The sequence below is a fragment of the Quercus robur genome, chromosome 3 (genome assembly GCF_932294415.1).
Source record: "Quercus robur chromosome 3, dhQueRobu3.1, whole genome shotgun sequence".
NCBI lineage: Eukaryota > Viridiplantae > Streptophyta > Magnoliopsida > Fagales > Fagaceae > Quercus > Quercus robur.
The window spans coordinates 65,187,941-65,205,637 of record NC_065536.1 but is presented as its reverse complement, the minus strand read 5'-3'; the positions used below and the strand labels follow the sequence as shown (position 1 = coordinate 65,205,637).

General features: G+C 36.5%; 1 protein-coding gene across 1 annotated transcript; it reads left to right on the top strand.

Annotated features, from left to right (window-relative positions):
- Nucleotides 1-14,231: 14,231 nt before the first annotated feature.
- Nucleotides 14,232-17,425, top strand: LOC126719944 (transposon Ty3-I Gag-Pol polyprotein). The gene is made up of 3 exons (XM_050422442.1): nucleotides 14,232-14,801; nucleotides 14,862-14,954; nucleotides 17,324-17,425. Exons 1-3 carry the CDS (start codon nucleotides 14,232-14,234, stop codon nucleotides 17,423-17,425), a joined length of 765 nt encoding a protein of 254 aa, XP_050278399.1.
- The last annotated feature ends 272 nt before the right edge of the window (nucleotides 17,426-17,697 follow it).

Here is a 17,697-nt window from a genome sequence, read left to right as displayed (position 1 = left end):
AATGGGGGCAATCTAGAGTACTTTAATCCTTCCAGAGGTATTAGGTAGGGGGATCCGCTATCACCTTACCTCTTCATCCTATGTATGGATTTTCTCGGTCAGCTCATAGAGGAGAAATGTATGGAAAAGACTAGGAATCCAGTCAAATCTTCCAAAGGAGGTCCTTCCTTCTCTCATGTATTTTTTGCAGAAGACCTCCTCCTCTTTGCAAAAGCGGATCATGAGAACTGTTCTACAATAAAAGGAGTGTTGGAAGAATTTTGCAACAGGTCAGGTTAAAGAGTGAGTGAGTCCAAATCCAGAGTGTATTTCTCCCCTTTTGTGGAAATGGACTCTAGAGAGGCACTATGTGATGTGCTAGGATTTCAACCTACCTCAAATTTAGGAAAGTACTTGGGTTTTCCTATTAAACACCCAGGTACAACCAGCCTAGATTTTAATTTTGTATTCAACAGAGTTAGCCAAAAACTGGCTGGATGGAAGGCCAATCTCCTCTCAATGGCTGGAAGGATGGTGCTGATTCAATCTTCGCTCTCTACCATCCCAGCCTATGTAATGCAATGTGCCCATCTCCCTGGGAAAATTTTAGATGGCATAGATAGGATCAATAAATTTTTTTTATGGGGATCGACTAAAACGGCTAAGAAAATCCACTGGGTAGGTTGGGATATAATCACCAAACCCAAGATCGAAGATGGTTTGGGGATTCAAACGGCGAAGGGAAGAAACTTGGCTCTTCTGGTGAAGCTGAACTGGAGGTTTCACTTGGAAGTGGAGTCTTTGTGGGCTCGTCTGTTGAAAAGGAAATACTGCACTCCCGATTAGCTATGAAGAAAGTAGTTGCCATCTTTGACCAGGGGGTTAGATGGGCAGTCAGTAGAGAAAGTAATCTTAAGTTCTGGGAGGAAAATTGGGCTAGTTATGGCATCCTTAGAAGGGTTATCTAGGGACCTTTGCCCGAGGAGAGCTTGGATTTTAAAATCAAAGATATCGTTTTGTAAGAGGGGTGGAATTGGTTAGCAATTCCTTTCGAATTCCCACCAAGCATTAAAAATGAGATTCAAGCTACTCTTGTTGCGATGTCTTCCGCTAGCAATGATAGGTTGATTTGGAAGGGCTCTAAGAACGACAGTTTTGATCTAAAGACTGCTTATTCTCTAGCTTCCCTCTCTTCCCTTGCATCCTCTACCTTTGATGGAAAGTGGATTTGGAATTCCTAATCCTTTCCTAGAATCCAAACCTTTGCATGGCAATGCCTCCACAAGAGCATTGGAGTTAATACATGCCTTGCTACTAGGGGTGTGATAGTGGACACGGCTTGCCCTCTCTGTCACAGTGAAGACGAATCCATTCTTCATGCTCTTTGGGATTGCAAGATAGTTCGGCCTATCTGGGTTTAGCTAGGTGCATTGGATTTAAATCCATCTTTCTTTTCAGGTAACCTTCAAGGGTGGATTATTTCCAACGGTACTAACAACCAAGCTCCTAGAGCATCCCACCCCCTTTGGAAAGTCCTCTTTTTGTTTGCCATTTGGATTATATGGAAGCAAAGAAATGAGGTGGTCTTCAGAAATAAAGGTCCCAATATCTACCTGGTGAAAACTACAAGTTATGGAATTCTATTATTGTGCTTATCCTACAAAAGCTCCTAAGCGTCAAGTCATGAAGGATATTCGATGGGAACGACCTCCTAAGGGATAGGTTAAATTAAATATTGATGGCTCCTCAATAGGCAACCCTGGTATTGTAGGAGGCGGAGGTTTAATCCGAGATGAATCAGGGCAATGGATAACTGGCTTTTCTCAAAGAATAGGAACTACTTCTAGCTTTTTGGTTGAGCTTTGGGCCTTGCATGATGGCCTCAAGATTTGCACTGCTCAAAATTTTGAAGCTATTGTAGTAGAACTTGATGCTAAAGCAGTTATTGACATTGTGTCTAACCTCAATAGCTCTAATCTTGATGTGTGCTCGTTGGTGGATGACTGCAGGTTGTTGATCGTCCAAATTCCCCAGATTCTGCTCAAGCACCACTATCGTGAAGCTAATAGATGTGCGGATAGGCTTGCCAATATGGGAGGAAAGCAACGAACTGACTTTATTATTTATGAAAGTCCGCCTATGAACTTGTTTAGTTTTACTTATTTCGATCTTTCTGGTTTGTATTTAAGCAGGCTTTTTCTTGCAAACTTGACTGTTCTCTAATCTTGTTTAATGTTATTTCCTCTTTTGACCAAAAAAGAAAAGAAAAAAAAAGACATGTCATTGTCCATTTGAAAGTGTCTACTCTTTAAAAATAAACAATTGAATACTTTTTAGATAAAAACTTTACCTACTTTTGAACTTTAGCCGAAAGGCTGAGAAAGGTTATAACTTTACCTACTCAAACTCAAATCTCATGACCTTTTATATTGTGACCTTTTATACTTCCTTAACTCAAATCCCTCGACTTAAACACAATTTCCATAACTTATATTTTTAACTCTATTTTTTTTTTCACTCACTTGAAAATATATTCAAATGAAAAGAGAAAAATACTTTTCAAAATCAAATTACCATAACGTATCGTGTTACTCAGAGATTTAATAAAAAACTCACCCACAAAATGAAATTTAAAGAGAAAGGTGTAAACTTTTCTTGCTATTAGAATAAAAAACCTCTATAAAAGGGTAGTAAAAGAAAGATTTTTTTGATTTTCTTTTTCTTTTTACTGCCTTCTGAACTCACCCAATGTTAAGAAAATTGTATCAGATTTCAAAGAGATAACCAAAGGATAGATTAAGTAAATTCCTATACAGAGAGAACTTAATTGATTTCCAACTATGGACAACTTCTTAAATGAGCAATTATAGCTCTTTAACAATTGGAATTGTGCTTCAAAAGCTGTATCACTACAAGAGAAAAGACATAATACAACTGTGCACGCCAAAGACAGGGTTACTGGGCCAAACCTCTACTTGGGCTCACAACTTATTTGTATGGTGGGTTTGGGTATCCTACTTTGGGTCGTTCTAGATTTAGAGACTCAATGAGATTACTTTTCTCTCTTTCTCTATGTTTCTTCCTCTCAGACTCTCTTTCTCTTTCTCTTTTCTCTCCACAAAATTGCATCCCCAACTCCATTCTTTAGTTTCTCCTATTTATAGCCAATTATTAGTGGGGGGATTATCATTACCTTTAAACTAGTGCAATGAGAGGTCCAATGTTATTAATTTTAAGTGGATGTTTAGGTGTGAGTGGCTTTGGAAATGGTTCCCACTGCAACAAGTGTGCTCAACGGTGAAGTTTCCTAAGGCACTGCCAAGCACTCACAGGGTGATGTAACCGAACATTTGCATATTGTTCGGGGATGACTTGTCGAGCAATATGTGAGCTGGAATTCGTTGTCCGCTTATCAGGCATTTGAACATCACCCAACTTAGGCTTGTAGTTATTGTAGGCTCGAGCCAGGATCCCGAGCGGAATGGAGGTTGGACCCATGGGCTATACTATTGATCCATGGCCCAAGGCCCAAATGGACTTGGATGTTAGGGGTCGTACAACAACAAGTATTATTGCAACAAAAAAAAAATAATGGATGTAATATATATACTATTGTATCTCTAGGTTGTTTTTTGTTGTAATAGTAACTTAAATTTATTACATCAATATGAGATTGTAGTAATAATTATTATGTTACATCGAAATGTGCTGTTGTAATAGGTAACTCTTATTTTACATTGAGATATGTTGTTACAATATGTAATATTTTATTTCACATCAAACTATATTGTTGTAATAGGTTAAATCTTTATTTCACAACAAATTTTGTTAATGTAATAGAGGTGAGTAATTGAGTAGTAGGAAAATTTGGGAAAATCGGCGCTATTTTGAATTGCAAAATAGGTTAATGAAAAAATTATTATTTAAAAAAATGATTTATTTATTTTTAATTTTTTAAAAAAATTAAAAAAAATCTACCTATTGCAACGAGATTTTCAAAATAAATTGTTGCAATATGTGAAATTTATTGCAACGAAAATTTAGTGTTGCATAAATCTATTGCCTCAGAGTTTATTACAATAACTTGCATCGACTTTTTTGTTATTGCAACGACCTTTTTTCATTGCATTAAGTCTTTTTTCTTGTAGTGATAGAAGGCACTTTTTGTCCTAAACAGGTTAATGAAAAAAAATTATTATTTAAAAAAATGATTTATTTATTTTTAATTTTTTAATAAAAAAATCAACATATTGCAACGAGATTTTCAAAGTAAATTGTTGCAATATGTGGAATTTATTGCAACAAAAATTTAGTGTTGCATAAACCTATTTCCTCGGAGTTTATTACAATGGCTTACATCGACTTTTTTGTCATTGCAATAACACCTATTACAACGACATTAGTTGTTATTGCAACGACTTTTTGATTAGTTAAGAAACTAATTTGTTTATTATATCCACTAGGGTTATTCATGTTTAATTTTTAACTTAATTAGTTGATTGATTAGTTAAGAAACTATTTGAATTGTAATGGGTTAAATGCTAGTTTAATTAACTTATATTTTCTTTACTGCCAGGTAGCAGCATTTCATTGGTGGTAGTGTTGGCTCCAGTGTAAGTATAAATTTCACCACTTTCAACTCGTAAATTTAGTATTGTTGAACAAAAAATCAGCGTTGAAATTTAATGTATAAAAAATTATATTGCAGATCAACATTTTATCAAATTATTAAGAAGAAATCAGCCAAAGGTTTCAAATCGGAACCTTACGTGATGGCTTTATTCAATTCCTCACTTTGGCTGTACTACGCAGTAATCAAAGAAGATTATTTGCTTCTCTGCATAGTCAAGTTATTTGATTGTGTGATGCAGTTAATATATATTGTCTTATATATTGTTTATGCACCAAAGCCCCTAAGGGTTAGTATTAAAACTGTATTAATTGGGAAATTATAGATTTTTTCACCCAATTATATATTAATGTTGAATTTTGATTGTAGAACTTGACTCTCAAAGCATTCGCTTCTTTGAACACGGGATTGTTCACCTTAGTCTTTCTTGTCACATATTTTGTAGTGGATGGTATATTCCATGTCAAAATTCTAGGATGGATTTGTGGTATCAGTTTAGTTGGTGTTTTCTTAAGATGCTTAAGTATTGTGGTGAGTAAACTAATTAAAGCATTTGAAGTCAAGATTTAATTACTCTCATTTTTTCAAAAAAAAAAAAAAAAACTACGTGTAAGCATTTTACCCTTCTTTACTTTTTTATAGGTTCGAACTAGGAGTGTGGAGTCTATTCCCTTTTATGTACCATTTTTCTACACATTGAATGCCGGATTGTGGTTTGCATATGGTTGGTTCAGTCATGACCTTTTTATTATTGTAAGTAATTTCCATTTGCAAATTCTATTACTGTTTTAAATACTTTCAGCCATTAAATTTTAGCTTAATTTCTTCTTTCTTGTCTTAATTGTCTAGATTCCAAATATTGTGATTTTGGTCTTGGGGCTACTCCACATGTTGTTATATGCAATGTACGAGAAGGTTAAAGAGGAAAGTCAACATACAGTGGAGCATGAGGAAAGCATGGAAACCTAGTGACCACCATAATATCGTTAATTATTTACTGTTCAGGCCTAAAAGTGTCTTCATCACTACAAGAAAAAAGACTTAATACAACAAAAGAAGTCGTTGCAATAACAAATAATGTCATTGTAATAGGTGTCATTGTAATGACAAAAAAGTCAATGTAAGCCGTTGTAATAAACTCCGAGAAAATAGGTTTATGCAACACTAAATTTTCGTTGCAATAAATTTCACATATTGCAACGATTTACTTTGAAAATTTCGTCGCAATAGGTTGATTTTTTTATTAAAAAAATTTTCAAAATAAATAAATCATTTTTTTAAATAATAATTTTTTTCATTAACCTATTCAAGCCTAAAAGTGCCTTCTATCACTACAAGAAAAAATACTTAATACAACAAAAAAAGTCGTTGCAATAACAACTAATGTCATTGTAATAGGTGTTATTGCAACAACAAAAAAGTCAATGTAAGCCGTTGTAATAAACTCCGAGGAAATAGGTTTATTCAACACTAAATTTTTGTTGCAATAAATTTCACATATTATAACGATTTACTTTGAAAATTTCGTTGCAATAGGTTGATTTTTTTATTAAAAATAAATAAATCATTTTTTTTAAATAATAATTTTTTCATTAACTTGTTCAGGCCTAAAAGTGCCTTCTATATATGTATTGTTGCATTTCTTGTTTTCCTGATGTTTGCGTGCATATATAGCACATGGCATTGTTAATTTCAGTAATGGGACTTTGGATGACCCTATTTGAGCCTTGTAGGGTTTTAGTTTATAGCTAAAAAGTTCATGTAATGGCTGGGATTATAAGTAAAAGGATTAAAAGGCCTAAGACAAACAATGTTATTGATATGCATGGTCAGGTTGTTCCATCTTTGAATTAGAACCTAGCTCAACTGCTCAATTAGACCTTTCACACAACTGTTCATATTGGTTTTGGCCACAAACTGACTCGAGTTTTTATAAACAACCAACTCTCTATGACACCCATGAACATGTATTAGACAAGTAAAAATCATTCAATATTTATTTTTAAAGGATACATTATATTTTTTTCACCTTAAACTATAAACTCATTTTTAATGTCTCCTCTCCAATCTATCAATTTACTTCATTGATACCTTATTTTAAGAGAATTGAATCAATGTACCCTGCCATCTAAACCAAGTGTTAGATGAGACAAAAATGGTGGGTTTTCATCACAATTAGTTGGTGTAATTTTGCTATTATATCTCATTTAACCCCCAAATAAAACGGTTCAAATTGGAGTGTTAATTTGTGCAAATTGATAATTTGGAAAGATATTATAAATGGGCCGAAAGCTTAGCGTGAGAAGTGTAATTTTATTTTAATTACACACCTAAATTAAAGGAATAGTACTTATTAGGTAAATGAAAAACTCTAGGTACCTTCGTTTGAAAAAAAAAAAAAAAGTTAATTTTTTTTTTGGATAAATTATCACTGTTCTCAAAACTTAATAAAAAAAATGGTAAATTTAATTATCTATAATATATTCTAATACTTTTGGAAATTAGGCTTTAACTGTGGAGTCCAAATCTTCTGTCCCACTTTTCCTGCTCCATTTTATACTCTACCAATAAAAACTTGTCACGTGTTCACCTAATTAATTAAATACTACTATTAATTAATAATGATAGTATTAATAAGTCAATAATGATAGTATTTAATTAATTAGGTGAACACGTGGCAAGCTTTTATTGGTGGAGTATAGAGTGGAGTAGGAAAAATGGGACAAGTGTATGTTAAATAGTCAGTTAACTTTGTTGCTATTCAGGAGAGAAGCGCCCGAGGGGTCCACTAACCGCCCATTGATATACATGTTGGACATCGTATTATCTCAAAAGCTTCATCCAAAAGGTTTGTGCCCAGCTATATATATTGGGTTACCTGTCCAACCCAAAAGGTTAAGCTGAAGGATTTAGACCCATCTACGTCCATCAACTGCTCACTTTCCTTACTATTTTCTCTAGTGTGGAACTCAACCCACACAGTTGCACTAAGAACACTTGCTGACTTTTGTATGATTTGTCTTTCCTCTTCTTGTTGTGTATGAGAAAGCCAATAGTATTGCCTAGTCCTATTTGGTTGGGTAGTATCCACAAAAAGTCACCAAACCGACTTTGAAGCCGTAATCTTTGTTATTTGTAAGAAAGAGCTCGTTGGGTGTATTTGGGGTTAGCTTTTGAGAGTGTTTTGTGGCACTACCTTTGTTAGTGAAATTTTCTCCTTGATGCTACCCCTGGACATATGTATAAAGCTGAACCATGTAAGTCTCAATCTCTATGCTCGCTAGGTGGGTGGTTGTTATATATTTCTATTTCTACTTTTGCATACACCTCCCATATTTGATCACCAGATGTTTCATTAACACAAGAAAAGGATTACAACAGAGGCCAAAAGCGTACAAAGAATCAACCTAGGTATGATTGAATCAGATGTGCTACAAAGGGTGAAGAGACACCCTTCCAAAGTTGGTTGGCATGATTACATTTGGCAAACTGGGCAAGCTCATAAGCAACCCTGTTGTAGTCCCTTTTCAAGTGATGAAAGGAGCAACTAGAAAAGGAAGGCTTTGCAAGCTGTGAACCCTGTATCAGGTGTCCCGTTTCCTAGGTTGCACGGACATGCCATTTTTGGCGTCGTGTCGGTGTTGGACACGTGTCGGACACCGGAACAGGTACGACTCGTCGGATTCCGGTGTCCGGCGAGTGTCTCTTTTTTTTTTTTCTTTTTTTCTTTTTTTGCTTCTCCGACACAGTGCCGACACGGCTCCGACGCGGCTCCGACACACTAGCAGTGAAAAAAAAAAATCACAGATGTCTGACCTCTGACCGCTGCTGCTGCCGCTGCCCTCCGTCGCTTGCCGGAGCTAGATCGGGCCGATCGGCGAGCTCCTCCTCTCTCCTTCTTCTTCTTCTTCTTCTTTTTCTGCTTCTTTTTCTTTTTCTTTTTCTTTGCTCTCTCACCCAGATGCCTTCTTCTACTTCATTTACGTTTTCTTTTTCTTTTTCGTTCATTTTAACTTTTCTAATATTTTTTTATATTTCCTCTTTGTTTTGTGGGTCTTCTGCCAACCCCACGTGAAAGCCAGTTTCAAACATTCAATTTCAAATTTTAACTATTGAGTACCATATGTCAGTCATGATGTCTTTGATATGCCATTGGTCCAAAAGAAAATAATTTATGTTATTATTTTAACTATTATTTTTAGTATTAGTATTTGAACGTAACATATTTAAACTTTTGATTTGTACTCTAAATATTTTATGTGTATTATTGTACTATTTTTGGTGTTAGTTTACTTATTTATAGTTCTTATATAATTTAAATTCTAGACATAAACGTATTTTATGTCTAAAAATATTAAAAAATATGCCTAAATATAAAATTTAATTAATTATTTAACCGCAGTGTCCCCGCCGTGTCGTGTCCTTATTTTTCAAAAATTGCCATATCCTCGTGTCCGTGTCCGTGTCTGTGTCGTGTCTGTGTCCGTGCAACATAGCCCGTTTCACTACCATTGGGGGTCCTGGGACATTGCTTGCATGACCGAGAGAGCATCTGTTTCGAAGATGACATTGGAGAGTTCCATTTCCTGGGCCAAGAGAACACCCTGTTCCATTGCAAAGAGCTCTGTCCATTCAGCAGGGTAGTGCGAGGGCAGCATTTTACTGAAAGCTGCTACCACCCTTCCCTCCTCGTCACGAATGACCACACCAACTCCTGAGTTCCCAGTACCAGATTGACCAGGAGATGGCAAAGAAGAACTCAAGGTACTGAGTGGTGGAGCTTGAGAGGATTTGGTGGGCAAGGTTAGTGCAGTCTTTCGCATTCAGCAGTAATCGAATGGGGTAGTCATTCCAAAGTGACCACACCGAGAGAGTAGAGTCACAGGAAATTAAGGCATGAGTTAAGCTCTCAGGCTCCTCACCACAAACAGGGCAATCGCAAGAAGTGTGCATAGCTTTGGCTTTCTTATTTCCTTTGAAAGACGTTGCAACACATCTGACAATATTAGTGACATTGAGAGAATGCCTCCAAACATCCCTTTTAGCATGACCTTTTTGTGCCCATTTAAACATACGAATAATTGATTCCATAAAATTCAGATCCAGGTGCTGATTTCCTGAATGCAAAAGGACAAGCAATTAGACCCGTTTTTCTTCTTTTTTTTGGGGGGTAGTTGATCAAATTTGATACTGAGAAGTAGAAAGGCTTTACTTTCCCAATGGGAAAGGGATTGCTTGACCTTGAAAAGCACTTTGCTTTCTATGGTGCTTATTGTTGGTGCAAACACAATAACAATGGAAATAACACAATGAGAAACTGAATAGTACTTCTGAATATTATTAATTCAATGAGAAAAATTACACAACACTATTTGGACTGAGGCGCGGCACTCGCTCTCTTTAAGGAGATTCAAGCCCTTGGTTGGCTAATCTTTGTAACCAGTGCAGACCTTCTCTAACTTGTCTCCCCCAGGATACAACAGCCCAACAAATGTTGTATGGCTAGAACAGCTTCTGCACAAAGTGTTCAAGCCCAAAGCTCTACCAGAAGAACACCTTTCTTTGGCCTGAAATCTCTCAAGTATTTAAGAATATTATTGAATTCACTCTCTCACACAATACTCTTTGCTTTTAGCTATTTTCTTCATTCACTCTTGATATGAAATTAGTCCATAGCATAGCCGTATATATAGTCTTCCAACCCTTCACATAACCTACATGTTATTTATTAATTTAGAAAACTTCTCTTAATTTATTCAATCTAACTTATGTACAAGTAACTTTTTCTTTAACAACTCTTTCTTTAACAACTTTTATTATAAGTCATCTCTTTATTCATCTTCAATTATTTTGAGTTTTAACATATTTAATTTAAAATGTATTAACACTTATCATAGTAACCGAATAAAACATAGCCATCCATATGGTGTTTGTTTGGCCAATCTTTTTCACAGCTCTTCTTATGCTTTATTTCACACCCTCTCTGTTCAACCTCCCCACTTGGAGTTTTTTTTTGTTTGGGAATAATTTTTGTTCTAGTTTTGAATTTTGGGTTCTTGTTAGCTTTTATCTATTCTGTGTTTTACGTCTGTTTGGATGTGAAAGCTGGGTCCTTGGCTGCTCTGCTTTGTGCTATTTGTTGGATTGCTAGCGCCTAGCAGTTTTATTGCAAGTAGACTCGGGTTTTGTTCTTTTTTTATTTTTTTATTTTTATGAATACTCAGGTTTTGTTCATAAATCTACTTTGGCTTCCCTTTTGTATTGAAATTGAAAGGGTCTATTGTTTATATGATTATTAATAGTTTTGTTATTGGAGAGTTATGAGTTTGTTATTGCTTGGAGTCATTGGAAATCATTTGTGGTTGCCGCAGTAGATAGCTTATATGTGGTTTGGAATTTGGATAATCTATGGTGTTTTGCATAAGGGAATCCTTTTTGTTTTGTGATAGTTTTTATTACTTTTCAGGATTCTGAATGAAGAACATTTTTATATGTTATAGCACTAACATAAGAACTAAGAAGAGCATGACACTCCAAAATTCCTGAGTGACCTTGTTGAACAAAGACACGCTAGGAACACTTTACATGTGTGTCCTTACTGGGTCAAGAAGAAAAAATATGACTTTTTCTTATAAAAATTCCTTCGATTTTAGTTATGTTTTTAATGATTCTCTTAGTTGTTATTTATTTTGAAAACTTAGAATAAACATAAAAAATTCTTAAAAATAAATAGTATGCACATAACAATATATTGATTAATGCCGTATTGTCCTAATTTTTCAAGAATTGTAGCGTCACCATGTCCCAAGTAGTGTTGTATCCATGTCCATGCTTCTTACACACTAACTTGCTTGTTTAAATATTTTGCAATTGAGCCAGTGTTTACTTTTGTCATTTGGCCACTATGACAGTAAAAAATCACTGTTTTGTTTCCCATTACTGCGCTGAATTAGTATTCAGCTTTGTTTATTACTGAATTTCATTGGGAATTAATAGAGTTTAGGATCATTTTTATTTTCTAAAGGAATATGTATTATTGGATGAATGGTTTTTGGTTCTATGTTGTGCTAGGAATGTGGTGCGGACACGAGATACAAGCCCTCAATTACACGCACGTATAGAAGGAAGAGCAAAAAGAAGATGGTCCAACCTGTGGCCTTATGGATGGAACCTATTCGTTATTGGGCTTGAGACTAAGCAAGCCTGAGCATTTAATAATTAGGGTTTCTTTATGCATTTTTTATTGTAAGCTATTTAAACACTTTTTCGGATTATTGTAAGACAGTTTTGAGAATTATTAAAAAAACGTGTGTTTTCTTTCACTGGTGCCGACTCCAGTTTGCTTGGTGCTGACTCCAAGCAACCCTTAGGTGTTGACTCCTAGGGTTTATCTTTTGTTTTATTGTTAATGCGGTGTCCTCTAACGTTGTTTCCCGCCTAGGCTTGAAATTGACCCCTCACCCTAACCCATATAAAGTTTCTTGGGTGGATACTTCCTCCATAGCCATAAAAGAAAGATGTGTTGTCCCACTTCAATTCCTCACCTACAAGGCTAAAATATGGTGTGACGTAATTCCCATGGATGTAGGGCATATTATCTTAGGTAGGTCTTGGCTTTATGATTTGGATGTCACCCTTCATGGGCGATCCAATTCTTGCTCATTTATGTTTGAAGGTAAGAAAATTGTGCTCAACCCTTTGAAACCCAAGCCAATTGACATGAGCAAGAAGATAGAAGCACCAAAGGCGAAAGACTTGAACATCATAAGCCCAAAGGCATTTGAAAGGGTAGCAGTTCAAGAATCCATTGTGTTTGTCTTAGTTGCCAGAGAACTACATGGGGAGATCCGTGAGGAGCAACCTGAAGAAGTGAGGTTAGTGCTCCAGGAATTTAAGGATGTTTTCCCTAAGGAACTCCCCAATCATTTACCGCCCATGCATGACATACAACACGCTATAGATTTTGTGCTTAGAGCGACCCTACCTAACTTGCCTCATTATAGGATGAGCCCTGCAGAGCATGCCAAGTTGCAAAGGCAAGTAGAAGAACTACTTAGGAAGGGTTTTGTACGTGAAAGCATGAGTCCTTGTGCAGTCCCTGCACTCTTAACTCCAAAAAAAAAAAAAAATGGAACTTGGAGGATGTGTGTTGATAGTTGTGCCATCAACAAGATCACTGTGAAATATCATTTTCCTATCCCTCGGTTGGATGACATGTATGATGGCTGGTGCAACGATCTTCTCCAAGATAGACTTAAAAAGTGGCTATCATCAAATTAGGGTTCGTTCAGGTGATGAGTGGAAAACTGCCTTCAAGACGAATGATGGTTTATATGAGTGGATGGTAATGCCTTTTGGATTGTCCAATGCTCCTAGTACCTTTATAAGAGTGATGACTCAAGTGCTCAAGCCTTTTATGGGGAGATTCTTGGTTGTGTACTTTGATGACATTCTTATCTATAGTAAGTCTAGGGAGCAACACTTAGATCACCTAACTCAAGTTTGTACTACCCTTAGGAAGGAGAGTTTATATGGCAACCTCAAGAAGTGTTCTTTCTTCACCAATAGAGTCGTCTTCCTAGGTTTCATAGTATCCTTTAAGGGAGTTTCTGCCGACCCCTAAAAGGTTCAAGCGATTGTGGAGTGGCCCGAGCCCAAAAATATCTATGAAATTCGAAGCTTTCAGGGGCTCACTTCCTTTTATCGCCAATTCTTCAAGGGGTTTAGTACCATTATGTCCCCCATCACCGACGAAGTTTATTTGGACTAAAGCTGCTGCTAAGGCTTTCAATGAGGTAAAGCAAAAGATAATTGAGGCACCTGTCATGCGTCTCCCTAATTTTACCAAGCCTTTTGAAGTGGAATGTGATGTCTCAGGTATTGGTATAGGGGGAGTACTTAGTCAGGAGCGTCACCCATTGCTTATTTTAGTGAGAAGTTGAATGACGTTAAGTAAAAGTACTCCACATATAACAAAGAGTTGTATGCCATTATTCAAGCTCTTTGGCATTGGCGCCATTAACTGTTGTCTCGAGAATTTGTTATCTACTTTGATCATGAAGTTTTGCGCTATCTCCATTCCCAAAAGAAGCTGAATTTTAGGCACGGTAGTTGGGTTGAATTTCTGCAACGCTACCACTTTGTAGTGAAGCATAGGGTGGGAGTTGAGAATAAAGCTATTGATGCACTAAGTCGAAGGGTGTCTTTGCTATCCATCATGAGTGTTAAGGTTACTGGGTTTGAACGACTCAAGGATGATTATGAGTCATGCCCAGATTTTGGGGAGCTCTACAGTAGCCTAAGTAATGCCCCACGGCCAATCCTAGATGATTATACCCTTCAAGATGGTTACTTGTTCAAGGCCAACAAGTTATGTATCCCTCGGTCTTCAGTGAGAGATTTCCTAGTTTGGGAGATACATGCGGGCGACATTGCAGGTCATTTTGGCCGAGACAAGACAATTGAGGAAGTGGAACGTCAATTCTATTAGCCTGGTCTTAAGAGGGGCGTTGCCAAGATAGTTGGTCAATGTCGTACATGTCAACTAGCCAAACATCGCAAGCAAAACACTAGTCTATACACACCTCTACTTGTGCCAGATCGCCCGTGGCAGGATGTGAGTATGGATTTTGTGTTAGGTTTGCCCCGCACCTTAAGGAAGCACGATTCCATTCTAGTAGTTGTTGATCGTTTCTCCAAGATGGCCCATTTCCTACGATGTTCTAAGACCTCTGATGCTTCTAAGATCGCAAAGCTCTACTTTGATGAGATTGTCAAACTTTATGGTCTTCCCAAAACCATAGTGTCTGATAGGGATGTTCGCTTCATGAGTTATTTTTGGAAGACCTTGTGGCATTTAGTGGGCACCAAATTGAAATTTTCCACTGCATTTCATCCTCAAACTGATGGTCAAACTGAGGTGGTTAATCGTAGTCTAGGCAACCTCCTTCGGTGTCTAATGGGTGAAGTCAATCGGAATTGGGATTCAATTCTTCTTGTAGCCCAACTTGCATATAATAGCTCTGTCAATAGGTCTATAAGTGCTAGTCCTTTTGAGGTTGTGCATGGATATACACCTAGGAAGCCCTTAGATCTTTTGCCCATGTCCCCACATTTTAGGATTTTTGAGTCTGCTGAGGCATTTGCACGACATATTCATAATTTGCATAATGAGATTCGCAAAAAAATTCAGGTAAGTAATTCTCAATATAAAATTCATGCTGACACTCATAGGTGTCATGTAGAGTTTCAGGTAGGGGATTATGTCATGACTCGGATTCGATTTGAACGGTTTCCCTCTGGGACCATTAAGAAATTGCAGGCTCGTAGTGCCAGACCATTCAAGGTATTGAAACGAATGGGCCCAAATGCATATGTCATTGACCTTCCTCATGATTATGGTATTAGCTCCTCCTTTAATATTGAGGATCTAGTTGATATAAAAGCCCCACAGCTATTCCTGATATCCCCTTTGATGAGTCTTTGCCTAATCCTATTGATGCCCCTATTCCCACCCCTATACCCTTAAATTTGCCCTATGTACATAAAGAATCTATTGATGTTATTTTAGATGAGCAGATTGTTTGTACCAGGGATGGAGGAGTTCACCGTTTCTTAGTTCAGTGGCAAGGGCAACCAAATTCTGATTGCACATGGATTACTTAAGATGAGCTACTGTGACTGGATCCTGACTTGCTGGAGTACTATCAGAGTTCTTCAGATTTCCACTCGACAGGGTCGAGTTCTTCTCACCCGGGGGGAGTTGGTGCGGACACAAGGTACAAGCCTCCAATTACAATCACGTATAGGAGGAAGAGCAAAAAGAAGACGGCCCAACCTGTAGCCTTATGGATGGAACCTATTAGTTATTGGGCTTGAGACTAAGCAAGCCTGAGCATTTAATAATTAGGGTTTCTTTATGCATTTTTTATTGTTAGCTATTTAAACACTTTTTCGGATTATTGTAAGACAATTTTGAGAATTATTAAAAAAACGTGTGTTTTCTTTCATTGGTGCTGACTCCAGTTTGCTTGGTGCTGACTCCAAGCAGTCCTTAGGTGCTGACTCCTAGGGTTTATCTTTTGTTCTATTGTTAGTGTGGTTGTCCTATGTCAGAATGTACTAACTATATTTTGATGAAGGAAAAAGGGATGTAGCATCTTATTTTGTTTGCTGCTTCATTGTTTTCTTGGCAGCCTTATTCTATGCTGAGATGAATGCTATTCTGTTCTACCGTCATATTCACATTAGACTAGTAATCAAGATTATGTAATACTAAAATGCTAGAGCAGTTCTGCTTCGCACTCTTGTTGCATATTAGGATATAATTCCTTATTCTGTCTTTTCTTAGTTGTTTCTTTGGGGCATATATTATCTTCCATTTTGTTTCCTTTTATTTTACAAGAATAGTTGAGGAGAAGAATTTTTATCAAGTGAGGATGGCTTGTCATGCATTATACATAATTTGTCAAAATAAGCCCGTTCATAACTAGCAAAGAAATTTTTTTATTTAAAAAGTCTTTTGTTTTTAAAGTTTTTCTCATATACCTATTCTTAGGTGTGCTGCATCAAGGTCTTACTTTGTGAATTGTAACAGGTCCTGCTTGAGGTTGTTTTACATTTTTTAGCTATTGCCAGCTCAGTTGTAATGTAGCTATATGAGAAAGGAACATAATCTCTGCTTGTTACAAGGTACCCCATTAAAAAAAAAAAAAAAATCACTGAAAAGTTTTCTGTAATAGGTCTTTTAATTGTCATATGAAAACATTGCAAGATGAATAAGTAAAAAATGTGGGGGTACATATTTAGATTTATTGACTCCTTTGTCTATATCTGTTTATTGATATATACTCATAATAGAAAGTTTATAGCTCCAAAGACACCTCCTTGGAATCATCTCCTTCTATTTCCATCCGTTGACAGTGACACACTGCACTATTAAAACATGGCTTCAATACGCTTGTTCACAACATGAATGGAACTCATAAGTGTATTGACAAATAAAAGCCTGTCACATTTTACATCTTGATGCAGTTTGGGAAGAAAACTAATACACTATGGGCTATAGACAATATTAGGAATGCAAGCATTATAAGGTTAAAGCATCATAAATTTGTACTTGAATTAACGTTAAAGGTGCCCTTGGTCTCTGGTTTATTTAGAAGAGTAAAAGTGAATGATGCTATAGTTCTATTGTTCTAATTTCTAATGTCTGTTGTTCAGCTTCTCTCTAATTCTTCGAGTGCTAACATTTGTGCATTGCCTCTCCTTGATGATTGCAAACATTTGATATCTCAGATTGGCCAATTCTGAATCAGACATTGTTTTCGTGAGGCCAATACTTGTGCTGATTTTTTGGCTCGGTTAGGATCTCAACAGGATAGCTCTTTTGTTTTATTTCATGACCCGCCTGTGGGTATGTTGGATTTGTTAAGCTCTGATAGAGCTGGTATGTACCATAGCAGATACACTTCTGATCTGCCTTGTTCCCCTTAGTTCTTTTCGTTAATGAAGTTCCTTTCTACCAAAAAAAAAAAAAAAATTTCTAATGTCTAATGTCTTCAGCTTCAGCTTGGCATTAGAATTTTGTACTGATCAAAAAATTTTGTTACTTGGCAAATATTAGGCAATCTATAATAGATTCTATGAAATATGTTTCAAAAAAGTTGTTGGCACTTCTCTTTCCTAATGGATTATTTGGATTCTATCATGCAGATCAAGGATGGATTTGATGATGGAAAAGATTTGGTTGTTTCAGTGATGTCTGCTATGGGAGAAGAGCAGATCTGTGGCCTTAAAGACATTGGCCCCAAGTAATTGTCCTTCATGAATAGGGAATGCTTCAAGACCGGGACTTTAAACAGAACCACGTAATAGTAGCTTACTTTAGGGGTCACTTATTTCAGAAATGTTCTTGTTGAAATGTGGCCTCAACCTATCACTAGACTTTGCCATTATGAATTAGGTTTTTATAATCACTATTTCCTTCTGTTTGATTAGTACCGAACCATTTCCTGGGTCTTGGTGTGGAGAAGTTATATATTCCAGCAAAGACTGTATATACACTTCTTAGAGCCTCATGTTGTTTC

Coding starts and splice junctions, on each gene's coding strand:
- LOC126719944 (XM_050422442.1), top strand. CDS start 14,232: ATGGATTTTGTGTTAGGTTTGCCCCGCACCTTAAGGAAGCACGATTCC. Junction 14,802..14,861: donor AGATTCGCAAAAAAATTCAG/GTAAGTAATTCT, acceptor GTAGAGTTTCAG/GTAGGGGATTATGTCATGAC. Junction 14,955..17,323: donor GTAGTGCCAGACCATTCAAG/GTATTGAAACGA, acceptor TCTATCATGCAG/ATCAAGGATGGATTTGATGA.